This window comes from Lissotriton vulgaris, chromosome 2_1 (assembly GCF_964263255.1).
Source record: "Lissotriton vulgaris chromosome 2_1, aLisVul1.2, whole genome shotgun sequence".
In the NCBI taxonomy this organism is placed as follows: Eukaryota; Metazoa; Chordata; class Amphibia; order Caudata; family Salamandridae; genus Lissotriton; species Lissotriton vulgaris.
The window spans coordinates 157007933-157034089 of NC_141687.1; the positions used below are offsets into that span (position 1 = coordinate 157007933).

At 43.0% G+C, this 26157-nt stretch overlaps 1 protein-coding gene across 1 annotated transcript in view; it reads right to left on the reverse strand.

Annotated features, from left to right (window-relative positions):
• Positions 1-26157, reverse strand: part of GUSB (glucuronidase beta) — a 240522-nt gene that overhangs the window by 146262 nt on the left and 68103 nt on the right. The window contains exon 5 of the mRNA XM_086954621.1: positions 10320-10507. Within this exon, the coding sequence (XP_086810747.1) occupies positions 10320-10507 (188 nt within the window). The remainder of the gene's footprint in view (positions 1-10319; positions 10508-26157) is intronic.

The window sequence follows — 26157 nt, forward strand, 5'->3', positions numbered from 1 at the left end:
CGGATAGCTCGAGTTTTCCTCTTGCAAGGAGATCAGAAAATTTACCAGCAATTTGCGTCTATAAACCCAGGATTGTTGCAGGGTAGGGGCTTGATCTGGAGAGCTCGGCTACGGCGCGGCCATTTCCTAGCGCGGCTAGCTCCGCCCCCCCAATAGGAACCTCCTTATCATGCTATATCGAAGCACCAAGCCTGCGTTGCCTTATACTAGTGCACTTCAACACTAAAAACCTTCTGGAGCTTATAACCTATATAAGAAGAGAAAACATTTCCAGTACTCCTCCGACCTCCCACTATGGGTGATGTTGGCGCTGGCAAGGGTAGCTACTAAACACACTATGTGGGCCTGGAGACAGTCCAGAGCTACCACTCAGTGGGACTTATTTTTGATGGCGAGCTCCTTATACTTGATACTCTTACAAAGGACCACGGACTGTGCGGTGATCAGTTCCTGACATGGGGCCTAACAGCTGGCACTGAAAACCACTTGGGGATAAGAAACAACCGAGCCTGCTAAGGTTGAGTTGTTATCCACCCTACAAACGTATGGGGTAAACAGTAGAGCAGTGACCTACATGCACAGGGCTTTGGCTCCTACATTTCATGTGCTCACGACCGCACTAAAGTTAAAATGGGAACAGAAAGTGGAAAGAGATATACCAGACAAGGAATAGGCTGCGCCAAATTGATGGATAGAAATCTGCAATTCAAATCCACGCAGCTCAATTATCTCCACTGCACATACTTATCCCCGGTGTGGCTGGATAGGATTTAGCCTGAACTCCCATTGGCATGTCCCAGATGTAACGCATCAGAGGCAGATACTCCCATATGGTGAGGGACGGTGCACATATCCAAGTACATTGGAGAGCAATTTCGGAGATAGTAGCAGACCTCATGGGTAGACCCTTACATGTGACTGTATAGGGGTGTTTGTTGGGGAGGTTCATAGGGCTGGCGAAGTCCAAACGCATCAACAAATTCCTAAACGTGGCCCCGCTCTTGGGAAAGCGAAGCATAGCTATAGGCTGGAGGCCGGGTTGGCTCCATCAAATTCGAGATTGATTTAGGAGCTGATCAAATGTTGTATCGCCTAAATCAATACACTGACCCGCATACACCAACAAACGAGGAAGGGAGCCCGAATACAAACCGGGACACACTATTACTGGCGGACAATATGCCACCATGAACACGACAGGAAGGCTGCGCCACACAGAGGTTGATCTATGTATGTGATCTGGCCAATAATTGATATGACTGGCACATGATGTGGGGATCCTCAAATGTTATGATCTATGGGAACGGGGAATACATGGATAGATACACTGGATTACGCTAGGTTATCAACTATGAGATTGCAACTATTACTCATTATTTGTTATTGTTGGTTTTGGATTAACTATCTCCACTGATAATGTGTGATGTGATGTGATTGTGTTCTTCTATAGCGCGCTTTCACTCCGAGGAGTATCTTGGCGCTGAGACTTCCTGTATCTAGCAGATGACAATGTCTAGACAGTCGAGAAACTGGAAAAGGATCATATTAAGGTTTTACATACTGTGTCTGGCAGTGAGTAGATCCATAACTATACCAACTGCACAGCCATAAGGGTATAGGTATTGATGTTGTTCTCTGATTTGATTGTTGCATGCTAATATAGGCCTGTACTTTTTTAGAAATACCCTTAAAGAGATATTTTCAAAAAAAGAGTGGCAATAAGGTCAACCACTGGTATGCAACTGGCGACTGAAAGCCCACTGCAAGTTCACAATAGGTCTTTTGCAACCAGGCAGCTTGTGGCATCTGGTAGGCGAGACCTTGAAAGTGACAAGTTGTTGAATACGGTTGGAAGGTGCTTCCACCGTTCATAAATATATTAATGTAAAATGTAAGGTTTACTAACTTTCCATAATTAACACACATTTTATACCCATTATGCCGATCAATGCTGCCCAGCTAATATTTTGTGCCCCACAATTCCTTCTAACCCTTTTCCGCCAGAAGTAACCATTGGTAATCAGCTGAAGGAGTCACAACGCCGGTGGACTACACAAGCTCCCGTCTTATCTAAACCTCAAATATTCAAGAAGAAACAGTAGTATTTATAAATTTCACAACCATCTGAAAATATTGCAGGTAACCAGTGGCTGGAAAACACACTTAAAGTATAGAAAACTGTGCTCCATCACTGTGAGGCAAGGTGGTGTACCAAGGCAGCGGTGTCTTTGGGTTATCACAGACCAGGCGTAGTGTGTTTGAGTCCAGCTCAGAGAACTGCCCCTCTGTAGTGGGCTAAAAAATAAGCAAAATATCTTGCAAGTATTTTGAGTTATTCCATTGCTACAGACAAAATTTAGCATTTGGTATATATGCATGCTTTAGCTTCAGTTAAACTCGTTTCTAAAGCATAGCTCATACTTAAAAATCAATAAAATAATTTGGGATATTTTCAATTTTTAATCACAGTTTGCAGGACGATGCACTTTAATCAATGCACTGCTGGGATTGCAAATAGTGGCCAACAGGTGCTCAAATCAATACTCCTGTTCAGGTGAACTCTATAACCGGGACGATTACATAGGATCCCGCTGGAAAAAAAGGTTGAAATTGCACAAGATGGCGGAAACCACACGACTCGGAAGTAAGATCATGTGACCAATTCAAGATGGTAGGGAATGGAGCTAAAGAAAAGGGTGCATTCATTGTCATTGCCATGAATCAATACACCCAAGCATTATTTGTTTGAAGTCTGTAAATGCCAACGAAACTATTGTGCTTAATCCTAAATACTTTGAAAACCCTTGAAAAAAGATTTTAAAAAATAGAGCAAGGCTGAGCCATATACTTCAAAGGAAGTTGGGTATGTATTGTATGGGAACATTGTTTCCTAAGGATTTATTTATAATGCATTAATTTAATCTATTCCTTCCCTGAGTTCGATGTTAAAAACAACTGATAGTATTTGCTTACATCTAGAAATCAATGTAGCGCAGATGGCACAGTGGTCATTGCACTGAGAGTAAATGTTTATACTCAAACATTAATGAACAACGTGAGTCCTTAAAATCCTCAGAGCTCTTTCCCTACAAAGTTCAGAAACAGTCGTAGTATTTAGATTTTCCGAGTTTTGACCCTGTGGGCAGGAATACGTGGGACTCATCAGGACAAAATCGTCTGCCTACACCTCAAATGAGCAGACAGACAATTCGCTCGTTTCGGAGGACCCTACCTACGGCGAATAATCCTTTATGTCAGAACAAAACGTTCTGGATTCACCAGTCCAAAAATCAGCAAAATCAATAGGTCAGCTGCTGAAAATGAATACAAAATGTTGTGCAATAGCTGTTCTGGCTGGATTTCAACTCGTTGCTCTGTTAGTCTGTGATGCATCAGTCATTCAGCAAGTTCAATGTGCAGATGTGATCGATTTATGATGGAAGGCGGATTCAATTCGTGAAAAAGGTTCATGTTGAGAACTTAGTAGAACATAAAGGTTATCATGGCATGGAAAAATGAAAGTTTTTGAACCCTTCTAATAGGAGGAAACAGTAAGTTAAATGTAATGGTTAGCAGTGAGAGTTCACTCTCAGAGTAAAAGCCCATGAAGTTCTATAGTAGCTTGGATAGAAATACAAAGTAAACATTTTTCACTTAATTTTCATTTCATTTCATAACTTTATTCGACAGTTAAGTCATAAAAGCATTCATAAAACATACATAAAAAAACCACAGTTTTTATATATAAAATCCAATAAAACAGTTCAATAAATATCTAAGAATAGATTAAACTGCTTTAGACTATTGCCGAATATCAATTATTTCAATTTCATAAAATCTAAAATCATAAGACAAAATCCATCAATTTTTTTTAACAGAACGGGGTATTGCACATGGGTTATATAAAATGGATAAGCCCACGTATTTACACCTGATCAACAGTAACAATTAATTAATAATCATAGCCCTGCCGCAACACGACGCATACGGATTACCCAAGCCCATTTCAAGAATTTAGCCATAGCTATGGTAATTAAAGGGCTGGGGTCAGTACATAAAATTCTTAAGGCCTCTGCATGCCTGCATATGCCAATTGCTCTACAAATAGGCTTAACCCACAAGGCTCTAGGTGCGGAGTATAAGGGACAAAAGAAGAGGAGATGGCTTATTGTCTCTCGTTCTTCCCCACACTTAGGGCATTTATCCTTTCCGTTTTCCCCTGCCCATTTAGCTGTAAAGCACCTAACTGGAAGGGAGCCTACTCTAAATTGAAAATAGAGTTTGCGATCCTGATTTTTTTTCAATAGCATCCCAGTATATTTCCAGTTTCGGTTGGGCCTTAAACTCTAGGAAACGGCATGTTAGGTGTGATGAAGAACCCCTTATACATGCCTCGGCATTTACCATCTTCCAATAACTTTCTTTCAGAATTTTCTTGGATGGGAATGCAGCTTTTATCGGGTCGTCCCATAGTTCTCTCAATCCCAACCTAAATAGTAGGGGTCGAATGGACTTCAGCCAGTGATTTTTTTGGCCGCCATCTTTGATCATAATCTCACTTAGTCCCTGTGCATAATGTTGGAGTTCCTCTGTGGTCCAAAGTCGTCGCCAATACAACAAGGGCACTTAGGAACTTAGTAGAACATAAAGGTTATCATGGCATGGAAAAATGAAAGTTTTTGAACCCTTATAATAGGAGGAAACAGTAAGTTAAATGTAATGGTTAGCAGTGGGAGTTCACCCTCAGAGTAAAAGCCTATGAAGTACTATAGTAGCTTGGATAGAAATACAAAGTAAACATTTTTCACTTAATTTTTGGGAATGGTTCCCAAGACCAATGAAAGGCCACAAGAAAAGGGAAATGTTACTTCTTGTACATAACGTTGTGGAAGGCTCTTCCATTTTCCATGGGCACAGCCTCCAATCTAACACCATTTAAAGATTGATTCTATCATCTTTTCTCAAAAGACCCATCTTTTTACTGGGAATTTGGAGTGACATAAGGCTTTCCAAATGTGCGCAATTTTTCTGAAAGATGCAATGGCGGTGGCGAGAAAAGACACAGGCTGTGGGCAAATCACTCCAACTCCATACTGAATAAATGGGTACAATAACATGGACTGGCGCATGTGGGCAGAGGAAGGGGTGTCTTAGGCAAGAGGATGCCCACGGAGAAACATATGTGGACCGTGGAAGGCATTCCCTCATGAAACATAATAACTTATTAAGCTAATGCCAGGAGTAGGGAACACTGTCTAACTGAAATATTTATGTTATATCAAGAGGAACAATCGAAGATCTAACATGAGCTCCATATTGGGGATCGTTAACAGAACAAGTGTACACATGTATTAGATAATCTGTTGTGACTAGTCTAAAGTATTTGGGGTTCACTCTGTTTGGGGATTGATGCCTGTAAGCTTGCTTTCTTTTTTGTTTGAAAAAGAATAGAACACGCTACTAAGAAAGGCTTACCTTTTGAGCAAAAGCTTTAGAGCACACCTAAGAGGAAATCTTTTTTTTCTAAGGCACCTAATAAATGTCCAAACACATTAACTCAAGTTAAGACGTCTTACCTCTGCCTTCCTTTGTTAATTGTTTCAGTTTTTGAAAAAACTACCTGCACACTGATAACTAGCAAAGCTGGATAACTCAACTCAATAATTCTGATCAATCAAGCAATCAAACAGCATCTGTAAAGAGCAACACTGTCACCCCTAGGGCACTGTCTCTCCGTTGAAGATCCGGGTGTTGAGTCTCTTTCTGAAGTCTGCAAGCAAGGGAGCTTTAGGGAGCTGGAGGGGAAGGTTGTTCCAGGTCTTGGCAGCGATGTAGAAGAGGCCACTGATGCGACAGATGCATAGGGTGTGTGCAAGGGCGAGTGAAGAGGAGCACAGGTGTCAAGAGGGTTGGTGGAAGTTCACTTGATGGTTGATGTAAGCAGGTCCTAGGTCATGGACAGCTTTGTAGGTGTGTGTGTGAGGCTCTTCAACTGGCATCTCTTCTGGATGGGGAGCCAGTGGAGAACGCTCAGGTGAGTGGGGGGGTGATATGGGGTCGTTTGGGTAGGTCCAGGATGATTCTCGCTGCAGCGTTCTGTATGGTCTGGAGCCTTCGGAAGAACTGAGTGGAGATGCCGGTGTAGAGGGCGTTGCCACAGTCGAGGTGGCTTCTGAAGAGGGCCTTAGTGACAGTTTTTTTGGTGTTGGCTGGGATACATCTGAAGAATCTTGCTGAGCATGCAAAGTGTGTGGAAGCAGGAGTAGGCGGCTTGGTTGACTTGTCTTTTCATGGTCAGTTGGGTGTCGAGGAGGATGACAAGGTTAATAATAATAATCCACATTTGTAAAGAGCGAACAATCACTCGTAAGGGTCTCTAGGCGCTGGGGGCTGTCGGGAAGATTAAGCAAGCTATTGCCCAGAGTCACATGGTGCTGAGCTAATCTGCCGCCGGCATCGGGGATCGAACGTGATCCCCCGATTCCGGAGTCAGTCGCCCTGGCCGCGGCACCACACCTTTTCCAGATACAGGTTGCGTGCCTGGTCGGTCGGTGTAGGTGTAGGTCCGAGTTATGCAGGGCAAAAGCTGTGGTCTCGCACTGAAGTGTTCTGCCCGAAGATCAGTGCTTCAATTTTGTTGGAGTTGAGTTGGAGGCAGTTGTCTCTCATCCATTTGGCTATGGTGGTTATGGCGTCGTAGAAGTTGGTTTTGGTAGTGAAGGGGACCTCCGTGAGCGAGAGGATCAGCCGAGTGTCAGCTGCGTAGGAGATTATGTTGAGTCTGTGGGATCTGACGACATCTGCGAGGGGAGTCATGTAGATGCTGAACAGGGTGGGGCTGAGGGATGATCCTTGTGGTGCGCCGCATATGATGTCTTTGGGTGAGGAGGTGAAGGGAGGCGGTCAGATGCTCTGTGTACATCCTGTAAAGAAGGAGGCGATCCACTTGAGGGCATCTTGCTGCATGCCTATGTTGTAGAGTCTCTTGATGAGAGTGTTGTGGGTGACCGTGCTAAACGCCGTCAAGAGATCAAAGAGGGTAAGGGCCACCGTTTCTCCACAGTCGAGGAATGTTTGGATATAAGCTGTTGCTGCGATCACCGAGCTCTCAATGCTGTGGTTCAATTAATCAATCAATCAGGGGTTTGTAAAGCGCACTACTCACCCATTAGGGTCTAATGGCGCTGAGGGGAGGGTGAGAGCATCTCTGTTGGGGTCATTTAAAGAGCCAGATCTAGAGGTTTTTCCTGAATTGGTGCAGTGTCTGGCTTTGCCAGAGGTGGAGAGGGAGATCATTCCAAGTCTTGGCTGTGAGGTAGAAGACAGACCTTCCACCCAATCTGGTCCTGTAGAAACGTGGGACGGTGGCTAGGGAGAGGTCGGCTGAGCAGAGGTTTCTCTTGGGGTCATGGAAGGAGAGACGGTTGTTGAGGTATTGATGTCCGATAATGTGGAAAGCCTTGTAGGGGTGCATGAGAAGCTTGAAAGTTATTCTTCTTTCGATGGGGAGCCAGTGGAGGTGTTGGGTGATGTAGTTGTGCCGTGGGTAATCAAGGATTAGTCTGGCTGCAGCGTTCTGGATGGTCTGGAGTTTGCAGAGGAGAATTTTGTTGATTCTGGCATAGAGGGCGTTGACGTTGTCTAGGCTGCTGATGATGAGGGTGTGAGTGACCGTTTTCCTGGCGTCGGAGGGGATCCGCTTGAATGTTTTACTTAGTATGCGGAAGGTGTTGAAGCATGCTGAGGAGACAACATTGATCTGGCGATTCATAGCGAGCAATGAGTCCAGTATGATACCAAGGTTATGTGCATGGTCTGTCGAAGTAGGTGGGTTTCCGAGGGCGGGGCCACCAGGTGCCATTCCATGCAGAGGGGGCGAAGCCGAGGATGAGGACTTCCTGTGTTCTCTGAGTTAAGTTTCAGACAGCTGTTCTTTATCCAGGTTGTGACAGCTTTCATCCCTTCTCGGACGTTGTGCCTGGTGATGTTGGGTTCCTTGGTGAGGGAGAGGCTGAGCTGAGTGTCATCGGCGTAGGAGAGGATGTTGAGCCTGTGGTTTCTGAAGATGGTTGCGAGGGGGGCCAGGTAGACGCTGAAGTGGGTGGGGGATCCTCGGGGTACTCTGCATCTGATCTCTGTCGGTTCAGAGAGGAAGGGCAAGAGTCTTAGTCTCTGTAACCAGTCTAGGGCCATTACTTGGATGCGAACGTTGTGGAGTCCGCTGGGAGACAGTGTCGAAGGCTGTTAATAGGTCCAGGAGGATGAGGGCTTCCATTTGGCCTTCATCGACTAGGGCGCGTATGTAGCCTGTGGCGGCGAGGATGGCGGTCTGGGTGCAGTAGTTGCTGCAGAAACCGGATTGAGCGGTGTCTTCGATGTTGTTGGCTTCGATGAAGTGGGTAAACTGAGTATTGATGACCTTGGCTACGAAAGGTACCAGTGAGATGGGCCTGAAATTCATAATGTCCGTTGGGTCTCCGGAGGGTTTCTTTAGGAGGGGGTTGACTACAGCGTGCTTCCAGTTGTCGGGGAATGTGGCGGTTTCGAGGGAGCAGTTGATGGTTCGACACAGCTCGGGTGCGATGGCTGTGAAAGATGTGTGGTGGGCAGGAGTCTGAAGCAGTGCTTAATATGAGCTGGGGCTTTCCGGTGGTAAGCACCGGCACTTAGTTGGTTTCCGGGGCAGCAAACCAATACTGAGAGCAGTCCACCACATAGTGGCGCAGCTCATCTAATTTAGAGATGAGCAGAACAACGGTAGTTTAGGAGTACAATATACATTAAAATTGCTATTACCTGCCTCCCCAGCCATTCCTTTAGGTTTGGGGACCTGGAATAATCTGAACTGTCACATTTACATGTGAGAGAGATGATTAGTAGCTTTTTGGCAGCGATGACAAGGGCGATGGGTAGTGCAAGCTGCAGTGGCCTCCTGGCCAGAGCCCTAGCACTCAATATTTTACAAAGTAAGCACTGGTCTGAAGGTGCTCCAGAGTGGATGCTCATCATGGTCTTTAGGGTGTCTTCTGTTGTGAGTGGGGTCCAGGTAAGTAGAGTCTATATGGTGGCATCATTGGGGGCGTGGGTTGGGGTGGTGCAGAAGTGTTGGTTGCCAAAATTGTCCTAGAGCGTCTTAATCTTGCGGTGTAAGAAGGAGCGGAGTCTGTTGCAGAGGTCTTGGGAGGGAGGAACGTCAGTTGTTTCGCTGTTGGGTTTGGCAAATTCCTTTATGATGGTGAAGAGTACCATGGGGTTGTGGGCCTTGGAGAGGATTTTGGCTTGGAAGAAGTTCTTCTTTGTGGATTTTATGAGGTGGTGGTGAGCCGTGGTGGCTGTTTTGTAGGCGGAGCGTGCCTCTGGAGTTTTGCTGCTTCTCAACGTCTTTTCCAGTCGTCGGCAGGATCACTTGCATTCTTAGAGTGCCGAGGTGAACCAGTTTCCTTTCTTGTTGTATCGTCCTGTGGTGTTCTGGAGGGGAGCGAGTGTGTTTGCTCAGTTGGCTATCCACTGGTGGAGGTTGCTTGTCGCATAGTTGACGTCTGTCGTAGTTGGGGCTGGAGTGCAGATGAGTGCTGAGGTGAGATGTTCTTCGAGGACTTTGTGGTTGGCACGGCATCCTGAAAACAGGTGTCCAGTAGGTGGTTTTGTTCCTGTAACTCGGTGAGCTGCTAGTTGATGGCTTTCTAGAGTACATTGGCCAGGTAGGGGAGCAGGGAGATCAGACGTATGATAATTTTTTAGATCACGGGGTCAGTTGAGGCTTTCTTTAGAAGGGGTCTGACGTCTGCTTGTTTCTATCTGTCCGGAAAGGTTTCTGTGGAGATGGAGGTGTTGAGGATGCTGGTGAGTTGCGTGCTGATTGGGCCAGTTACAAGGTTGTAGAGGTGGTGGGGGCAGAGGGGTCAGTGGGCACCCCAGAGTGGATGGAAGACATGATGGCTGACTTGGTCAGCCGAGACGAGGTGGTAATGATTTGGCTGATTATCGCTGGTTGGTTAAGGTCGCTGGGGTTGAGGGTGGCGGGTTGGAGGTTGAAATTGTTGAAGATGTTGGCGATCTCGCTGTGGAAGTAGTTTGAGAGGGTGTCGCAGAGTTATTGAGAGAGGTGGATGGTGTTCTCTATGGCTGTTGGGTTGGAGAATTCTTTAACCTTTTTTATTAACCTCTTTAAGTTGAAAGTTTAATAAACCCTCATTCAAATCCTTGACATGGGCGCTGTACACAAATCACTGCAGCAGGCACTCATTAAATTAAAAGTACAAGTTAATTTTTGACATTTTAGTGTATAAATTGCTTATACAATAAATTCTATACATTACCTCTAATGAGTAAAGGTAGCCAGGGTTTTCATGCATTAAATATGGCCACCAAAGTTTTGGGTCCACAACCTTGAGCTGCCCGGTAAGACCTGTTCCAGTTGCAACGACTTTTCCTTCTCTGTCATACAGCTTCAAAAGCAAAGAATAGTCTTCTGCACCAATCACAGATATTTGATAATTCACCATACCTAAAAGAAAAGGTGTACCAAGATATTACCTGAAGTTAGAATATATAAAGTATACAAATAGAATGTTTGGAAATACAAGTTTAAGTTTGTCTAGAGGAAATAGAAACTCAGTTCACGGGATAAGGTTACATAACAACTACATTGTGTAGAGTTACGAGAAGCAGCAATCCAATCATATGGGAGTCCTACATACAAAGAAAAATATTCATGCAACCATGCTTTAAGGGACACCTCCTGTCCAAGCATGAGAAATTATCCAGATACATAAGTGGTGATTCTCCGATGCCTCCTACTCTACTATGCTTGGAGTGCGACCAGGTGGTTCGAAACTCAGCAGCCAAATGTAAATGTATAGGCATTTATATAGCGCACTACTTACCCGGAGGGTCCCAAGGTGCTTCGACCGCTGCAAAACCCTTCCTGGCTTCCCTGAGAGATGGTCCCTTAATGGGTATCTCCAAGGTGAGACCAGGCATCCCCGGCGGTCTGGTGGGGCCGTTAGTGAAGATGAGGCAAGCTAATGCCCAGAGTTGCCGAGTGTGATCGCTGATCAGAGTGGGCACCGAGGCGAGAGAATTATCGAGTCCGCTGACCCTGGTCCAGAAACCTGCCGCGCCGGGAATCGAACCCTGGTCCCGGGCCGTCCTCTGCTCTCGGGTCTGCCGCCTCTAACCAGTGAGCCACACTACTTCAAATAGCTGATGGCTCAAGCTTATATCCAGTGTAGGGGAGATATGAATTGCTGATACACAGCAAAAATGTTCATCAATCAAATGGCAGATATTGAAGTCTTCCAACTCCCAAAGTTATGGTTCTTTGATTGACTTTACCACAAGGACATCTCATAAGCCATTATACTGTGAATCTTTCCTTGCCCCAATACCACAGTCCTCATTGCTTGTTGGTTGTCGCTGTTAGCATAGTTTGTAAGCAATTTAATTTTTAGGTCACGTAAAATTATCCTTACAATATTACAATCAAATTGTGGGTCTCACAACTCCCCTCAAATGCTCGTTATACTTCCTTAATATACCTAATAATTAACGATCTTTGCATTTATGTGGCATGGTTTCCTCTCTGTACTACTTAGCCCATGTCCACTCATGCTGCTGGGGGCATCCACACGCCTCATATTTTGGCTTCTCCCGGATAATGAGCTTATCAATGCTGGTCTTCAATCTGGAGTCAATGGGGAGAGCAGGGTTCCTCCAGTTCTGAGAAATGTCTATTTTCACAGTCACGAAGTACAAACAGATCAGGATGTTTTCAGCATATGCAAAGACCTCATCTTCAACCAAGTTCAGAGTTAGGTCTATGGGGCAGCCAATGACTAACTGTGATGCATTGCCCACAGCCTTATAGAAGGAACCATTTTTCCTGAATGATGCGATAGCGAGGAGAAAGTCCTTTATTTCAGTAATGCATCTCAGACAGGATGGGTTTGAGCTTCTCTGCAGATGCCAAAGACGTTACTGGGTCAGGCAAGTTCTATGCAGGTAATTGAAATGCAGTACATGGTATTGGGTGGAAATTGAAGAGTCCCTGGAAGTCATTATGGAGACGGTCAAGTCCTCCATGAACAAGCAGCCCAGGTATTTCTCCTACTCTGCCCTCAGTTTTAGAAAGGTGTGTCAGGTGTATTAATGATAAGATATTCATATAGCACCAATATTTGGCAACGGAGAGGCATTTGAGATATAAGCTGCAAGGTGTAATTGTAAATAGTGTATAAATTGGGTGTTATCAAGGCAACATTCCGTTTTATCTCTTCAAAGAATTTAATAGTCTTTGAAGATACTAGATCAGCTTGGGCTCAAGTTCACAAATCCTCCAAATGTGGTCGACAATCAAAATCGAGTGCCCTGTGATAACTGGGTTTATCAGAAATCTTCCCATCCCAAGGTATTTGTTTCAGAGATGCAGTCAATGACTATTCTGATTGCCCGGGGCTGTCCCTAGGAAGAGTATATATATTTTCTGAGAACAAAGGAAAAGGCTGTGGAGTGGAACCCTTCCAAACCACGAGGGACAGCGCTCTTTTGCACAAATGGAAGCCTGTTTCTCTGAAACCCATCCTACGAAGGAAATACACGGACCTAATTGACTTTAAAGCACTGTACCCACTAAAGGATGTGAATGTATACTCACCATTAGAACTATAAGTCCCAGAATACCATCGGACTGCTGTTGCCACGCCCACTACTAAGTGTGACGATATTAAATAAAGGAAAGTGAATGGTGAGCATTACAGTGTTTTTTCAGTCTGCCTGAGAAGAAGAGGCGCAATGCCTCGAAACGCGTCGGCTTTGTCTTTAAATTACAGGGCGCAGAGAAGCGAGCTGCAGCGAGGCTTACAATGAGGAGAACGCTGTTGAGTGCCCTCCCGCTGCTCAAGGGCAATTTGTACTTCAATCAATCACACGGCGGCCCCTGCCGTGGGGATGAGCACCATTTTCTGAGAACGAAGGAAAAGGCTGTGGAGTGGAACCCTTCCAAACCACGAGGCACAGCGCTCTTTTGCACAAATGGAAGCCTGTTTCTCTGAAACCCATCCTACGAAGGAAATACACGGACCTAATTGACTTTAAAGCACTGTACCCACTAAAGGATGCGAATGTATACTCACCATTAGAACTATAAGTCCCAGAATACCATCGGACTGCTGTTGCCACGCCCACTACTAAGTGTGACGATATTAAATAAAGGAAAGTGAATGGTGAGCATTACAGTGTTTTTTTAGTCTGCCTGAGAAGAAGAGGCGCAATGCCTCGAAACGCGTCGGCTTTGTCTTTAAATTACAGGGCGCAGAGAAGCGAGCTGCAGCGAGGCTTACAATGAGGAGAACGCTGTTGAGTGCCCTCCCACTGCTCAAGGGCAATTTGTACTTCAATATATATATATATATATATATATATATATATATATATATATATATATATATATATATATATATATATATATATATATATATATATATATATATATATATATATATATATGTATATATATGTATATATATATATATATATATATATATATATATATATATATATAGTCAGTCAGATATCTTTCTTCGGTTATAATACACAATAACCATGAAAGTACAGTAAAATCACATCATCTATTAAACATCAGGTAAATATACAATACAGAATAAAAATCAGGGTATCCAACTTCATATAAATATCATATAAATAACTCAATACGACTTTCCGTGAGATAAAACATTTTTAAGAAAAGCCGAAAGAGATGCTACAGTAAAAATGTTATCTAACCTTTGGATTGCTAAAAAGGCAGGTCGGCATTGTCTAAAATTCATATACTTTAAAATGGGCAGTATCCACCTTTTCCTGGGAATTGTATAAAACTTACAAAAAAATAAAATGTGAATGTCAGATTGATCAGACAGATCGTCACAAGGACACTTAATAATTAGCCTAGACCAATCATTCACAATGGGGAAACTTAGCAACCTGAATAAAATGCCAAATCTAAGACGGATTAACAAAAACCTTTCAAAATCTCTCATTTGTAAATTAATGAATGGTTGGGTGACATTTGTGGTCAAAATCAATTGATGTGGGGTCACAGATTTTTTATTGAGTTCCACGTTCCTCCAGGTAATTTATACATAGTTTTTTCAGCTCTTTCCTTGAGATCAAGCTCAGCATCGAGGGCTTTTCGTAATACTTCGTAATACTTCAAAAGACCAATATTCCCAAGGAATGTCTTAATATACTGTAACCATCTCACCTTGTGGACACAATCAAGATTTATAGCGTCCCTCAGAATGAGACAATTAAAAGAACATTCCTCTGTGGACCAAACCCTGTGTCACAAAAGAACCGGCTGTACCTTGATGATATCTTCCAAGCACAGCAGTCCAATTTCAGTATGACAATTAAAAGTGGACACACTGTCCTGAACTGAGAGCAAATATCTTAGGAATTTATTTAATATTACTTGAAGGATAGTCGCATTAATATACGCCCAGATTCCCGCCCCATATGTAGCAATTGCAACGCAGCTTGCTTTATAAATAAGTAGGAGTATATATATTATATATATATATATATATATATATATATATATATATATATATATATATATATATATATATATATATATATATATATATATATATATATATATACACACACCTCTCCCAATTCACAAAGTACGGGTCCACGATGCTGTGTGCTGGCCACAAAATTCTTAATGGCACAGCTGAAAAGGACGCAAGTACCCAGTACTTGCATGGTTTTACAGTGATTGTATTCTACAATGGTAAAAAACAGACGTTGTAACTGAGGTTGATGAACTGAACTACTAGTCTTTCTTTGTGCACATTGTATTTGTAGTCACATCACGTGACTAGGTGACCAAACACGGTGTTTAAAATGGCCGTTTAACAAATGGTGAAACTATTGGTGAACAAGCCGGCTGTGCTGGCGAAACGCGTCCTTTGCAGCTGTACCATTAAAGAATTTTAAAGAATTTTGTGGCCAGCACACAGCATCGTGGACCCGTACTTTGTGAATGGGGAGAGGTGTTGATGTTATGGACCGAGCTTGGGCGGTCCTTTCCCACGACGCACCTGTTGGTTAGGAGTGCGGCGGCTGTTCCAAGACACGGAAGAGAATTAAAAAAAATATATATATACATATTCAGCATAGTGACGTCCTGCAGCGGTCCGGCAGCAGAAGAAGACGAGGCAAACCCAGGTATAGTGTTTAGTGATTTATTTAGCTCACCACCACTCCACCACGACTCGTTTCGGTGCCCGAAGCATCTTGATCACATGACAACGTCTTGGGGCGGATGTGCTCCATTTAAAGTACTCACAGCCAATAATTACGTGCCAAATGACAATGAACATAAAAAACATACTGTTATTGATACCTAACTGCTTAAATGCAGTTACGCACTATTGTCTTTAGTTAACCCTTGGTGGTCAAAAGATCTCATGAACTGCGGTACGATGTTCAACAATCAATGTTGTGATATACAATAGATATAAATAAATACATAAATATAAATACATACATCTATTTGACTAAATTCATCTATATACACCTAAAGCAGCAGATAACAGAAAAGCACCGTGCAATTATTTCAATATAAATACATACTATACAAATAGTTCAAATAAATATTTGTTGAATATAAAAATTATCAAAATATAAATATATAGTCGCACTAAGAAATAAAATCATTCTTTCGCAGCTTATCCTGTACTGTACTCTAGATGGTGTAAGTCATCTAGTATTGCTTTCTCTTATCACAGTTCATAACTGACCCTGGGTTAATTTAATTATGCCCCAATGGACTGTAAACATTGCAATATGCGTCCAACAGACATGTGTGAAAATTCGGCAAATAAATAATGGCTAAAAACAGTTACGTGCAACCCTTGTGTTACTTCAATGTGAATGTGTTTTGTTTAAAATTGTGGAAGAGGCAGCTACCATGTTAATATATATAGACACACTTGTCATGTTTGCATATTATATTTCATAGGTAAGTGTGGCAGTCTTCCCCCGCATTCAGCCCATTGGGATTCTTGGTATCCAGTAGGATAATGTGCAGTGTTTCTAATCAACGCAGTAACAGATCCCGGTCTTCTCCCCTTCTCTGAGGTGGGACCGTGTCTATAACAAAATACCGCAAGTCTGACGCTTTTTTGTCATGTGCCTCACCAAAGTGCCTGCCTACCGGGTACGCAGTGTCGCCGTTGGTAATGGCTCTTAGGTGCTGGAGTATACGTTTGTACACCTGTGGCCTCTTGCTGCCTACGTAGCGTAGGCCACAGGGACACTCCAGCACGTACACTGCGTACTCGGTGCGGCACGTCAGTTTGTACTTGATGGTGGTGGGTATGCTGTTAAATGGCGTAGAATACTCTGTTCTACTTACTCCATTCTTGCATGCTTTGCAAGATGAGCAACGCAGGAATCCCTTACTTGTGTCTAACCACGAGCCCTTGGTCCGGATCTCTGGGCTGCTTGATAGCAGGCAATTGCCTAGTGTTCTTGCACGCTTATAGGCTATCTAAGGTGCTCCAACAAACTGATTGCCCGATACTGGATCACTCGTAATGAGTGACCAGTTGCGCTTAACAATATTTCTTTTGGTACGATGTTGTTTACTAAAAGTGAAGATCAATCGAGTTTCGCTTTCAGTTTTGCGGGTGTCTGCCTTCTTAACATTCCCTGTTGCTGGCTGTAAGGTAACTGAGCCAATTGGTGTTATCGATAGAAGGGATGCCCTATCGTGTGCATTGGCTCGGTTCATAGCTCTCTTTATGACCTCGCTGTTGTAGCCCCTCTGTCTAAATCTGTTACTGCATTGTAGTTGAGCTGCTCTACAATCTGCTTCCGTGCTGCAGATCAGTCTTATACGGAGCATTTCGCCGTAAGGTATGCTCCTTATAAGATGGGCAGGATGATGGCTGCCTGAATGGAGAACGCTGTTACCAGCTGTTGATTTTCTGTGCAGCTTGGTTTCCAGCCTGCCATCTCTTAAAAAAAGTCTACGTTCAAGAAGCATATAGGGCCCGGGCCAAATTGTGGTATTATTGATTCAGTTTGCATCTCAACTAACGCAGTTAGGAGGCTCTCATCTCGAGCTGGCGAAGGAGAGTGCTGTGAACTTGGTACAGCCACCCTGGGAAGTTAAACATTTCGATGTAAACTGTGGTATTTGCGCAACTTCAGTTTTCGAACATATTTGAAAAGCTCTATTTTGGTATCTGCATAGCCAAAGTTAGTTTTTGCGCTGTATGATAGACCTAGCACCAATATTGAAGTTTCTTTAGTGGTCAAGGGATGATCGGTGAGATTAATTACCGTAGGGGGTTCAGTGTTGGTATTGCCTATGGCAGCTAACGGCGATTCCATTGATTGCGTTTCGTTTTTGTTTTGTTTGTCGCGCCTGCGTTGTTTGTTGCGTTTCCTCCTGGCTGCGCGTTTGGCGTTGATGCCTTGCCTCCTGTGGCACCCTGTGCACCTGAATGGAGATTTTGCTATCAGTCCCGCTGCACCACCTCCAATTCCTGTGCAGGGGGTGCCAGGTTTCTTGAGGCGGTCGTACTTTTTGGCGAACGTGAAGATTTGCCCATGTTCGTAGTCCAAACGATCTCTTTGGAACTTATACGTTTTACACCTCTTGATTATATCTTCCTCTCTCTTTGATCTGACATGCATTTCATCTCGGTACTTAGTAATCTGTGGGGTATTCGGTAATTTGTCTATTTCACCATTCAGCCTTTCCCTTTCTAAGAGCAGCATCGCTCTATCATTTTCCGCGTATTCAACGAGGATGGCCATTAGTCGCTTGGAGGACTCAAGATTACATTCTGCCCAGTCTACAAGCATCCTAGGGTCCGGATTGTCATAGGATGGTGCTAACATTGTTCTTAATCCACGCGGGACCCTGCCCACCTCCAGATATCCTGTGAGGGAATTGTGCTCCCACCATTTTGACTGTTCTGCTTTGCTGGCTTTCTCCAAAGCCTTGAACAGGTCTTTTGCGCTACTATGAGCCTCTTGCGGGGTCCCTGAAGTTGCCAGTAATAGTTCATCCCCAGCCGGGGAGTCGGAAAACATGTTTTTTGCTGCCTCAGACTGCCCCTGTAACGTGTCGGCGGACATGGTGGTAGATATGAGCCTTATTGAATTCAATGCCCCGTTTGGTCAATAATAGTCAAAAACGGGAGCATACACACTCCAGACGGGACTTACTCGAGTGTTCCGTCGTCTCCCGAGTACTGTCAGTGCACCTCCCGTCCCGTCCACGATCAGCGTCCCGCCATATATATATATATATGTATATATTCAGAACATAAGAGTTGCCCCTTCAGAAAAGCTACACAAAGGTAGGTATTTGTTTCTGTTTATTTCAGGAGGTTGCAGTCCAGCTGGCTTGACACAAGGCATTAAAATATTCAAATCGCCGACGCGTTTCGTGCTGTGAAGCACTTCTTCTTAGGTAAGTTTGTCTTAGGAGCGCAATGCAGTCATACCTTTTCAAGTCATGATACCCCGCCCATGTGGGCGTCGGCTTCTCACAAAGCCTCCTGGTATCTGTAGTACACATCATCATTCTCAAGTGAGTTGCGAATTGCGTTGCCACTCTTAAGACTCCGTAAAGTCCTAAGTGGGTAAGGAAAATGTCCTGCTCACGCTGTGCTGCTAATTAAACACCTTCTAAAACGCCCCGCTGCCTGAAATGCAGTCCCACGATGTTTGAATTGATGAACACCGAATGTGGAAAGGAGGCGATTTGAATATTTTAATGCCTTGTGTCAAGCCAGCTGCACTGCAACCTCCTGAAATAAACGGAAACAAATACCTACCTTTGTGTGGCTTTTCTGAGGGGCAACTCTTATGTTTTGAATATATATATATATATATATATATATATATATATATATATATATATATATATATATATATATATATATATATATATATATATATATATATATATTTTCACCTCCCAGGCAGAAAAACTACCAGTGACGAGACTTGTGCAGACCAAAGTGTTTTATTTCTCTGTCGCCCTCGGACGCGTTTCGCCTGACCAGCAGGCTTGTTCACCGATACTTCAATAAATAACAGGCGCCATTTAAAGAAACTCGTGCAACCAAACAGTCACGTGATTAAAACTACAGATCAACTGCTAGTGAAAACAGACTAGTAGTTTTGCATTCAATCATGATGGCTTAATACACATTCATTAGTGTTCGAACCTTTTGCATACTCATTGTAAAAATAACCTCATTTACATAATCATTTAAGCATTACACTTAATTAAGATTAGAAAAATAATCGCACAGTGCGGGTAGATTACGTCTGAAATAAGCATCGTGTAAAGGTTTGTCATTGAGCCCATAGTGGGCATAGACTGATTTCATCATGATAATTACATTTCGTCATTATTTTCAGAGATCTTGCCCCAGTGGGCGTTCATGCCACTATTGTCTGTAGTACGGGCAAAGAAAGTGAAAGAAAAGGGAAGGTGAAGGTGAAAGGAAAGGGAAAGTAAAGGAAGTGAAGGTGCCCTTCTTTAAAAACATTTCATTTTTTACACAATTCACTGTACAGTGTGGAACGTATAATTGAGGTCACCACAGCTCTCCTTTCACTGACTTAACCAACATTATTAAGGCACAGACTTATAACTACAGGACAGCTGACATTTCAGATGGGGCTATACGTCATGTCACAGATGTGTGCTCAGATCTTCTTCAAGGTTCAACCCCCCCGGGGCCTTGGAATTGAGTTCAAGAATGTACCTTGATTCGAGGCGCCTTAATTATTTCAGCCTGTCTCCGCCTCTTACACTTTTTGGAACTTGGTCAATGACATAGTAGCTAAGCCCTGTTTCATCTTTATTGTGTTTGTCCTCAAAATGGCGTGCCACTGGGTAAGCCGGGTCTGTATTTCGGATGGCTCGCATATGTTGTAATATGCGGATGTGAACGGGATGGATGGTGCTGCCTACGTACCTCAGGCCACAAGGGCACTGGAGCACGTATACTGCATAGTCGGTCTTACAGTCCAAAAAGCCCCTGATTTGTTTTAATCTCTTGGACAAACCTCCCTGGTATGTATTGGTGTTGACTCCCAGTTTACAGGCCTTGCACTTCGTGCATTTAATGAAGCCTGGTTTCCTTTTTAACCAGTCTGATCCTGCTCCTTTTACTTTAGTTTTAGGGGGCATCATATTAGACACCAGCATTTGTTTTAAGGATCTGGCCTTCCTAAATGTAATGGCCGTTTTTTTAGGGACCAGATCTTGTAAAAGGGGGTCATTTGCCACGAGGTGCCAATGCCGGTTCAGAATGTTTCTTACCTCAGCGTGCTTTTTACTATAGGTGGTTATCATTCTGGCCTGGTTTCCTTCGCTCTGCTTAGTAGTTTTTTGTGTGTGCTGGTTCAACAAAATTTCTTCCCTGCTGCGTTTCTTAGCCTTTTTAATGCAACTTTTGATGTTGTCTTGTGAATACCCTCGCTCTGAGAACCGAGTGTTGAGGGTTAGTAGTTCTTTCTCTAGGCATTCTGGGTCACTACAGTTTCTAATGGCTCTCAAGCTTTCCCCATACGGAATGCTTCTGACCAAGTTAGTTGGATGGAAACTTGTTGCATGGAGCAACGTGTTCCCTGCTGTGGGCTTCCTGTATAGGTTTGACTGAAACTTCCCATTTTTAACAAAAATAGTGAGGTCTAGGAAAGTCAGAGATGTGGCACTGATGTTACTTGTAAACTTTAAATTAAGATTGTTGTTCTGAAGTTTATCAATAAAGTTTTGTGCACTGAGTTCCGAACTTCAGGAACGCGAGGAAACCGCCCTCTCCATTTTTGACGACACCAAGACGGTAGGCGCTAAACCTACAGCAAGGGAAACACCGGCAAAAACATCGGATGTAATGGCCAGGTTGAAACGCCTAGAAAAACTAAAACGCGGAGAACTCTCCAAGTGGTGGGAACAGAAATCGCTGCAACGCTACCTAGAAGTAAAACGGATCCCTCGTGGCCTAAGGATAATGGTGGCGCCTACTTACGAGGAACCAGACCCAAACATGTTACGTGAGTGGGCTGACAACAACCACGATTCCTCCAGTAAAATGTTGGCTATTTTGATAAAATACGCGGAATCTGATAGGGAAAAGATGCTAACAGAAATCGAACAAATTTTGAAGATGCTGGACAAAGAGCCCGACCAGGAATTTATTGGCAAATTCAAAAAGGACATGGTAGAGCGTCTTAAGAAGTTGGAGTTAAGTATAACAGAACGAAAAGCTGAAAAATTTCTTAGAGACAAAAGGGACTATGAAAGAGGCCAGATATATACATTTGCTAAAAAGTTCGATTCAATACGTAAACAACGCCTTAATCCCAATCAGAAACGTACTGACCCGCAGTCCGACGACAGCACCCTCTTAAGCTCAGATGTCGAGACTGATCTGGAAGAAGGGCAAAGTAGGTCTAGCAAGCAGCCGATTCCCACAGTCTTTGATGAATTTGCTTTTTTAGAGGAGGAGAGGAGATTCAATCTGAGACCAAGACGGAGAGTAAATTACGGGGACAATCAAAAAGGAAGAGGCAAAGGAGCAGGCGGCTCAAAAGGAACAAACAAATCCAACGCATCGTCCAACAAAACCAAGAAGTAAAAGCTCAAGGAGCAGAGCATAACAACACGATCCTGAACCTAACGAAAACTGTGTTGACACCAAATGAAGAGAAGGTCCTGCAACTCGGTCTCTCGTTCTGCCCACCGGCAGAGTTCAATTATGTGGAAACTCGAGTCGACACATTTAAATACGTGAGAAACCTGAAACTGAAAAAATTCTTTGCCCAAAACAAACACCCCAAAAAAGCCTCAATTGAAACCCAATCCTCCTCTACTGAAGACAATCTCTCTGTAGGCGCTATGGATTTGTTACTCAACCTTAGAGGAAACGAGATGGAAGTCAGTCTTGAAATGGACACACAAATGCAAACTATAATACCTGACCAGGAGGAATTTCGTGAAGCTACTAGTAGTCAAGCAGCTATGATTGCTGAGGAACAAGATCTGCACATCAACAAATCAGTGCCTACAAACTTTCGACCCAGTTCAAAATTCACCACTTTGGGTATCCGGGATACTGTGGACATTTTTCACGAACTGGTTGTCAATGACTTAAAAAATCTTGAAAAATGCACAAGTGTAAAACATAAAAATTTCAGTAAACAAGAAAAAGACTTTTCGGCTTTAATCACTAAACTTAAATCTGACCACAACTGTATAGTGAGAAATGCCGATAAAGGTGGGAATGTTGTTCTCTGGGATAGGGGCCAATATTTAGCGGAGGCACACAAACAGCTTAACAATCGCTCGAATTACATCAAAACAACAGAGCTTGCTATGCAGCAACAATTCGAGCTTTACAATTACCAACTACAAGATTGGTATCAACAGGGCCTTCTATCCTCAGAGGAACTCAAGTTTCTGAAAATCAGTAATCCAACTACCCCAGTGTTTTACCTTATACCGAAGGTGCATAAAGATGTGGCCAATCCACCAGGCCGCCCTATTATTTCGGCAATAGGTGGAGGTTTGGAAAGCACGTCGAAATTTGTTGACTCCTTTTTGTTTCCCTTGGTTAAACTACTTCCCTCTTTTACCCAAGACTCAAGCGACTTTCTAAGAAAAATCTATGACATTCCTTGGGAACTAGATCTTTTACTAGTGACGATTGACGTCTCTACGCTTTATACAAGTATAAGGCACGAAGACGGCCTTCGCGCAGTAAAACATTTCTTAAAGGCAAGACCCATTAAACTATGGCTCCATACACAAATGATTCTGACCATGATTATGACTTGTCTGAACTGCAACTATTTCCTGTTTGAATCCACTCTGTACAAACAGGTGTGTGGGACCGCGATGGGCACCTGCTTCGCCCCCAGCTATGCTAATTTGCATATGGGCTGGTGGGAGGAGCAGGTGGTCCAAGCGGATTTCCACAAAGAGTGGGGAGAGAACATCCTCCACTGGAGCAGGTATATTGACGACCTGTTCGTCATATGGAAAGGTTCGGAACTCCGTGCACAAAACTTTATTGATAAACTTCAGAACAACAATCTTAATTTAAAGTTTACAAGTAACATCAGTGCCACATCTCTGACTTTCCTAGACCTCACTATTTTTGTTAAAAATGGGAAGTTTCAGTCAAACCTATACAGGAAGCCCACAGCAGGGAACACGTTGCTCCATGCAACAAGTTTCCATCCAACTAACTTGGTCAGAAGCATTCGGTATGGGGAAAGCTTGAGAGCCATTAGAAACTGTAGTGACCCAGAATGCCTAGAGAAAGAACTACTAACCCCCAACACTCGGTTCTCAGAGCGAGGGTATTCACAAGACAACATCAAAGGTTGCATTAAAAAGGCTAAGAAACGCAGCAGGGAAGAAATTTTGTTCAACCAGCACTCACAAAAAACTACTAAGCAGAGCGAAGGAAACCAGGCCAGAAGGATAACCACCTATAGTAAAAAGCACGCTGAGGTAAGAAAAATTCTGAACCGGCATTGGCACCTCGTGGCAAATGACCCCCTTTTACAAGATCTGGTCCCTAAAAAACCGGCCATTACATTTAGGAAGGCCAGATCCTTAAAACAAATGCTGGTGTCTAACATGCTGCCCCCTAAATCTAAAGTAAAAGGAGCAGGATCAGACTGGTTAAAAAGGAAACCAGGCTTCATTAAATGCACGAAGTGCAAGGCCTGTAAACTGGGAGTCAACACCAATACATACCAGGGAGGTTTGTCCAAGAGATTAAAACAAATCAGGGGCTTTTTTGACTGTAAGACCGACTATGCAGTATACGTGCTCCAGTGCCCTTGTGGCCTGAGGTGCGTAGGCAGCACCATCCATCCCGTTCACATCCGCATATTACAACATATGCGAGCCATCCGAAATACATACCCGGCTTACCCAGTGGCACGCCATTTTGAGGACAAACACAATAAAGATGAAACAGGGCTTAGCTACTATGTCATTGACCAAGTTCCAAAAAGTGTAAGAGGCGGAGACAGGCTGAAATAATTAAGGCGCCTCGAATCAAGGTACATTCTTGAACTCAATTCCAAGGCCCCGGGGGGGTTGAACCTTGAAGAAGATCTGAGCACACATCTGTGACATGACGTATAGCCCCATCTGAAATGTCAGCTGTCCTGTAGTTATAAGTCTGTGCCTTAATAATGTTGGTTAAGTCAGTGAAAGGAGAGCTGTGGTGACCTCAATTATACGTTCCACACTGTACAGTGAATTGTGTAAAAAATGAAATGTTTTTAAAGAAGGGCAGCTTCACTTCCTTTACTTTCCCTTTCCTTTCACCTTCACCTTCCCTTTTCTTTCACTTTCTTTGCCCGTACTACAGACAATAGTGGCATGAACGCCCACTGGGGCAAGATCTCTGAAAATAATGACGAAATGCAATTATCATGATGTAATCAGTCTATGCCACTATGGGCTCAATGACAAACCTTTACGCAATGCTTATTTCAGACGTAATCTACACGCACTGTGCGATTATTTTTCTAATCTTAATTAAGTGTAATGCTTAAATGATTATGTAAATGAGGTTATTTTTACAATGAGTATGCAAAAGGTTCGAACACTAATGAATGTGTATTAAGCCATCATGATTGAATGCAAAACTACTAGTCTGTTTTCACTAGCAGTTGATCTGTAGTTTTAATCACGTGACTGTTTGGTTGCACGAGTTTCTTTAAATGGCGCCTGTTATTTATTGAAGTCTCAGTGAACAAGCCTGCTGGTCAGGCGAAACGCGTCCGAGGGCGACAGAGAAATAAAACACTTTGGTCTGCACAAGTCTCGTCACTGGTAGTTTTTCTGCCTGGGAGGTGAAGTGTTGTCGGGACTGGCTCCAGAGGTCCCGTGTGAGACGAGACGCCCGCTGTTTTGGAAGGTGGCAGTTTTCTTCTGGAGAAGGAGGAGTAGAATATATATATATATATATATATATATATATATATATATATATATATATATATATATATATATATATATGCTACGATTATCCAAGCATTCACTGCCTCCACCATACCGAGAGTTGCGTCGTCACCATAAGACTCCTTGGACCGAGTCCCGCTTACTCCACCATTAAACGAAATATATATATATTTTTTTTTCACCCTGTATTCACAGTTTAGCTCTATATGCTGGGTGTGATGCAGACCCAAAGAAGCAGTAATCTATTACATGTTGTGTTCTGCTGTATACTAGAATCTTTGGTCCACTAGCCAACCTCACCATCATACGTGGATTTGCAACACACAGTGAATCCCACTGTGGTTGCCTCCTGCCACATAAATTTTCTTAGCAATCGAGGTAGCAACTGGAGGGATTTAGCATATGTAATTATGCTAATTTTTTAATATTCTATATATGGTGACTGACAGAATTTATTGGGAATTTTACTTAAAGACCCAATAAAATCTCCATCAAATTTATATGGGAAAATGCCATATATGAAAACATACTATGAGAACAATGATAAATAAAACAAAATATCCCAATTCCATTGAAACCTCAGATTTTCGAATTTGAGGTGGTAAAATTAACAAATATCTTATTTTCCAAAATTAGAAAAATCAAAGACTCCGATGGGACTTGAACTAGCATTCCTCAAGTTTTCAAGTTCACCAGTTTTCTGCAAAGCTGTGTTACTGACCATGATTTCATGATATCACTAGCAATACAGAGGTAGGCATCTTAAATTGTTAATTTTATTCTCGAATTGGTTGCTTTGTTGGTGCACTCTTTGTAACTTCATAACAGCAGAAATATGGACACGGTCAATGAAGTGATGGCAAAACTAATGCATCAGTACATTAAAGAAGCAAAATCATTTGCTGAAACAGCTATGAAAATGAAAACGGTTTTTTATTTGCCTGCAAAAAAGCTATTGTTTCTAATGGTAAAAGTGTGTGTTGAAGTGGCAAATACACAATGTATTTTTCTTGCAGTTCTAAGTTTTACATCCTTAACGCTCGGAGAGAGGTATAGTTTCTCTACATTGAAAAGCTGCCCTTCTTACTACAGAAGCGCAATCCAAGGCGAGTGAAATACAGCCA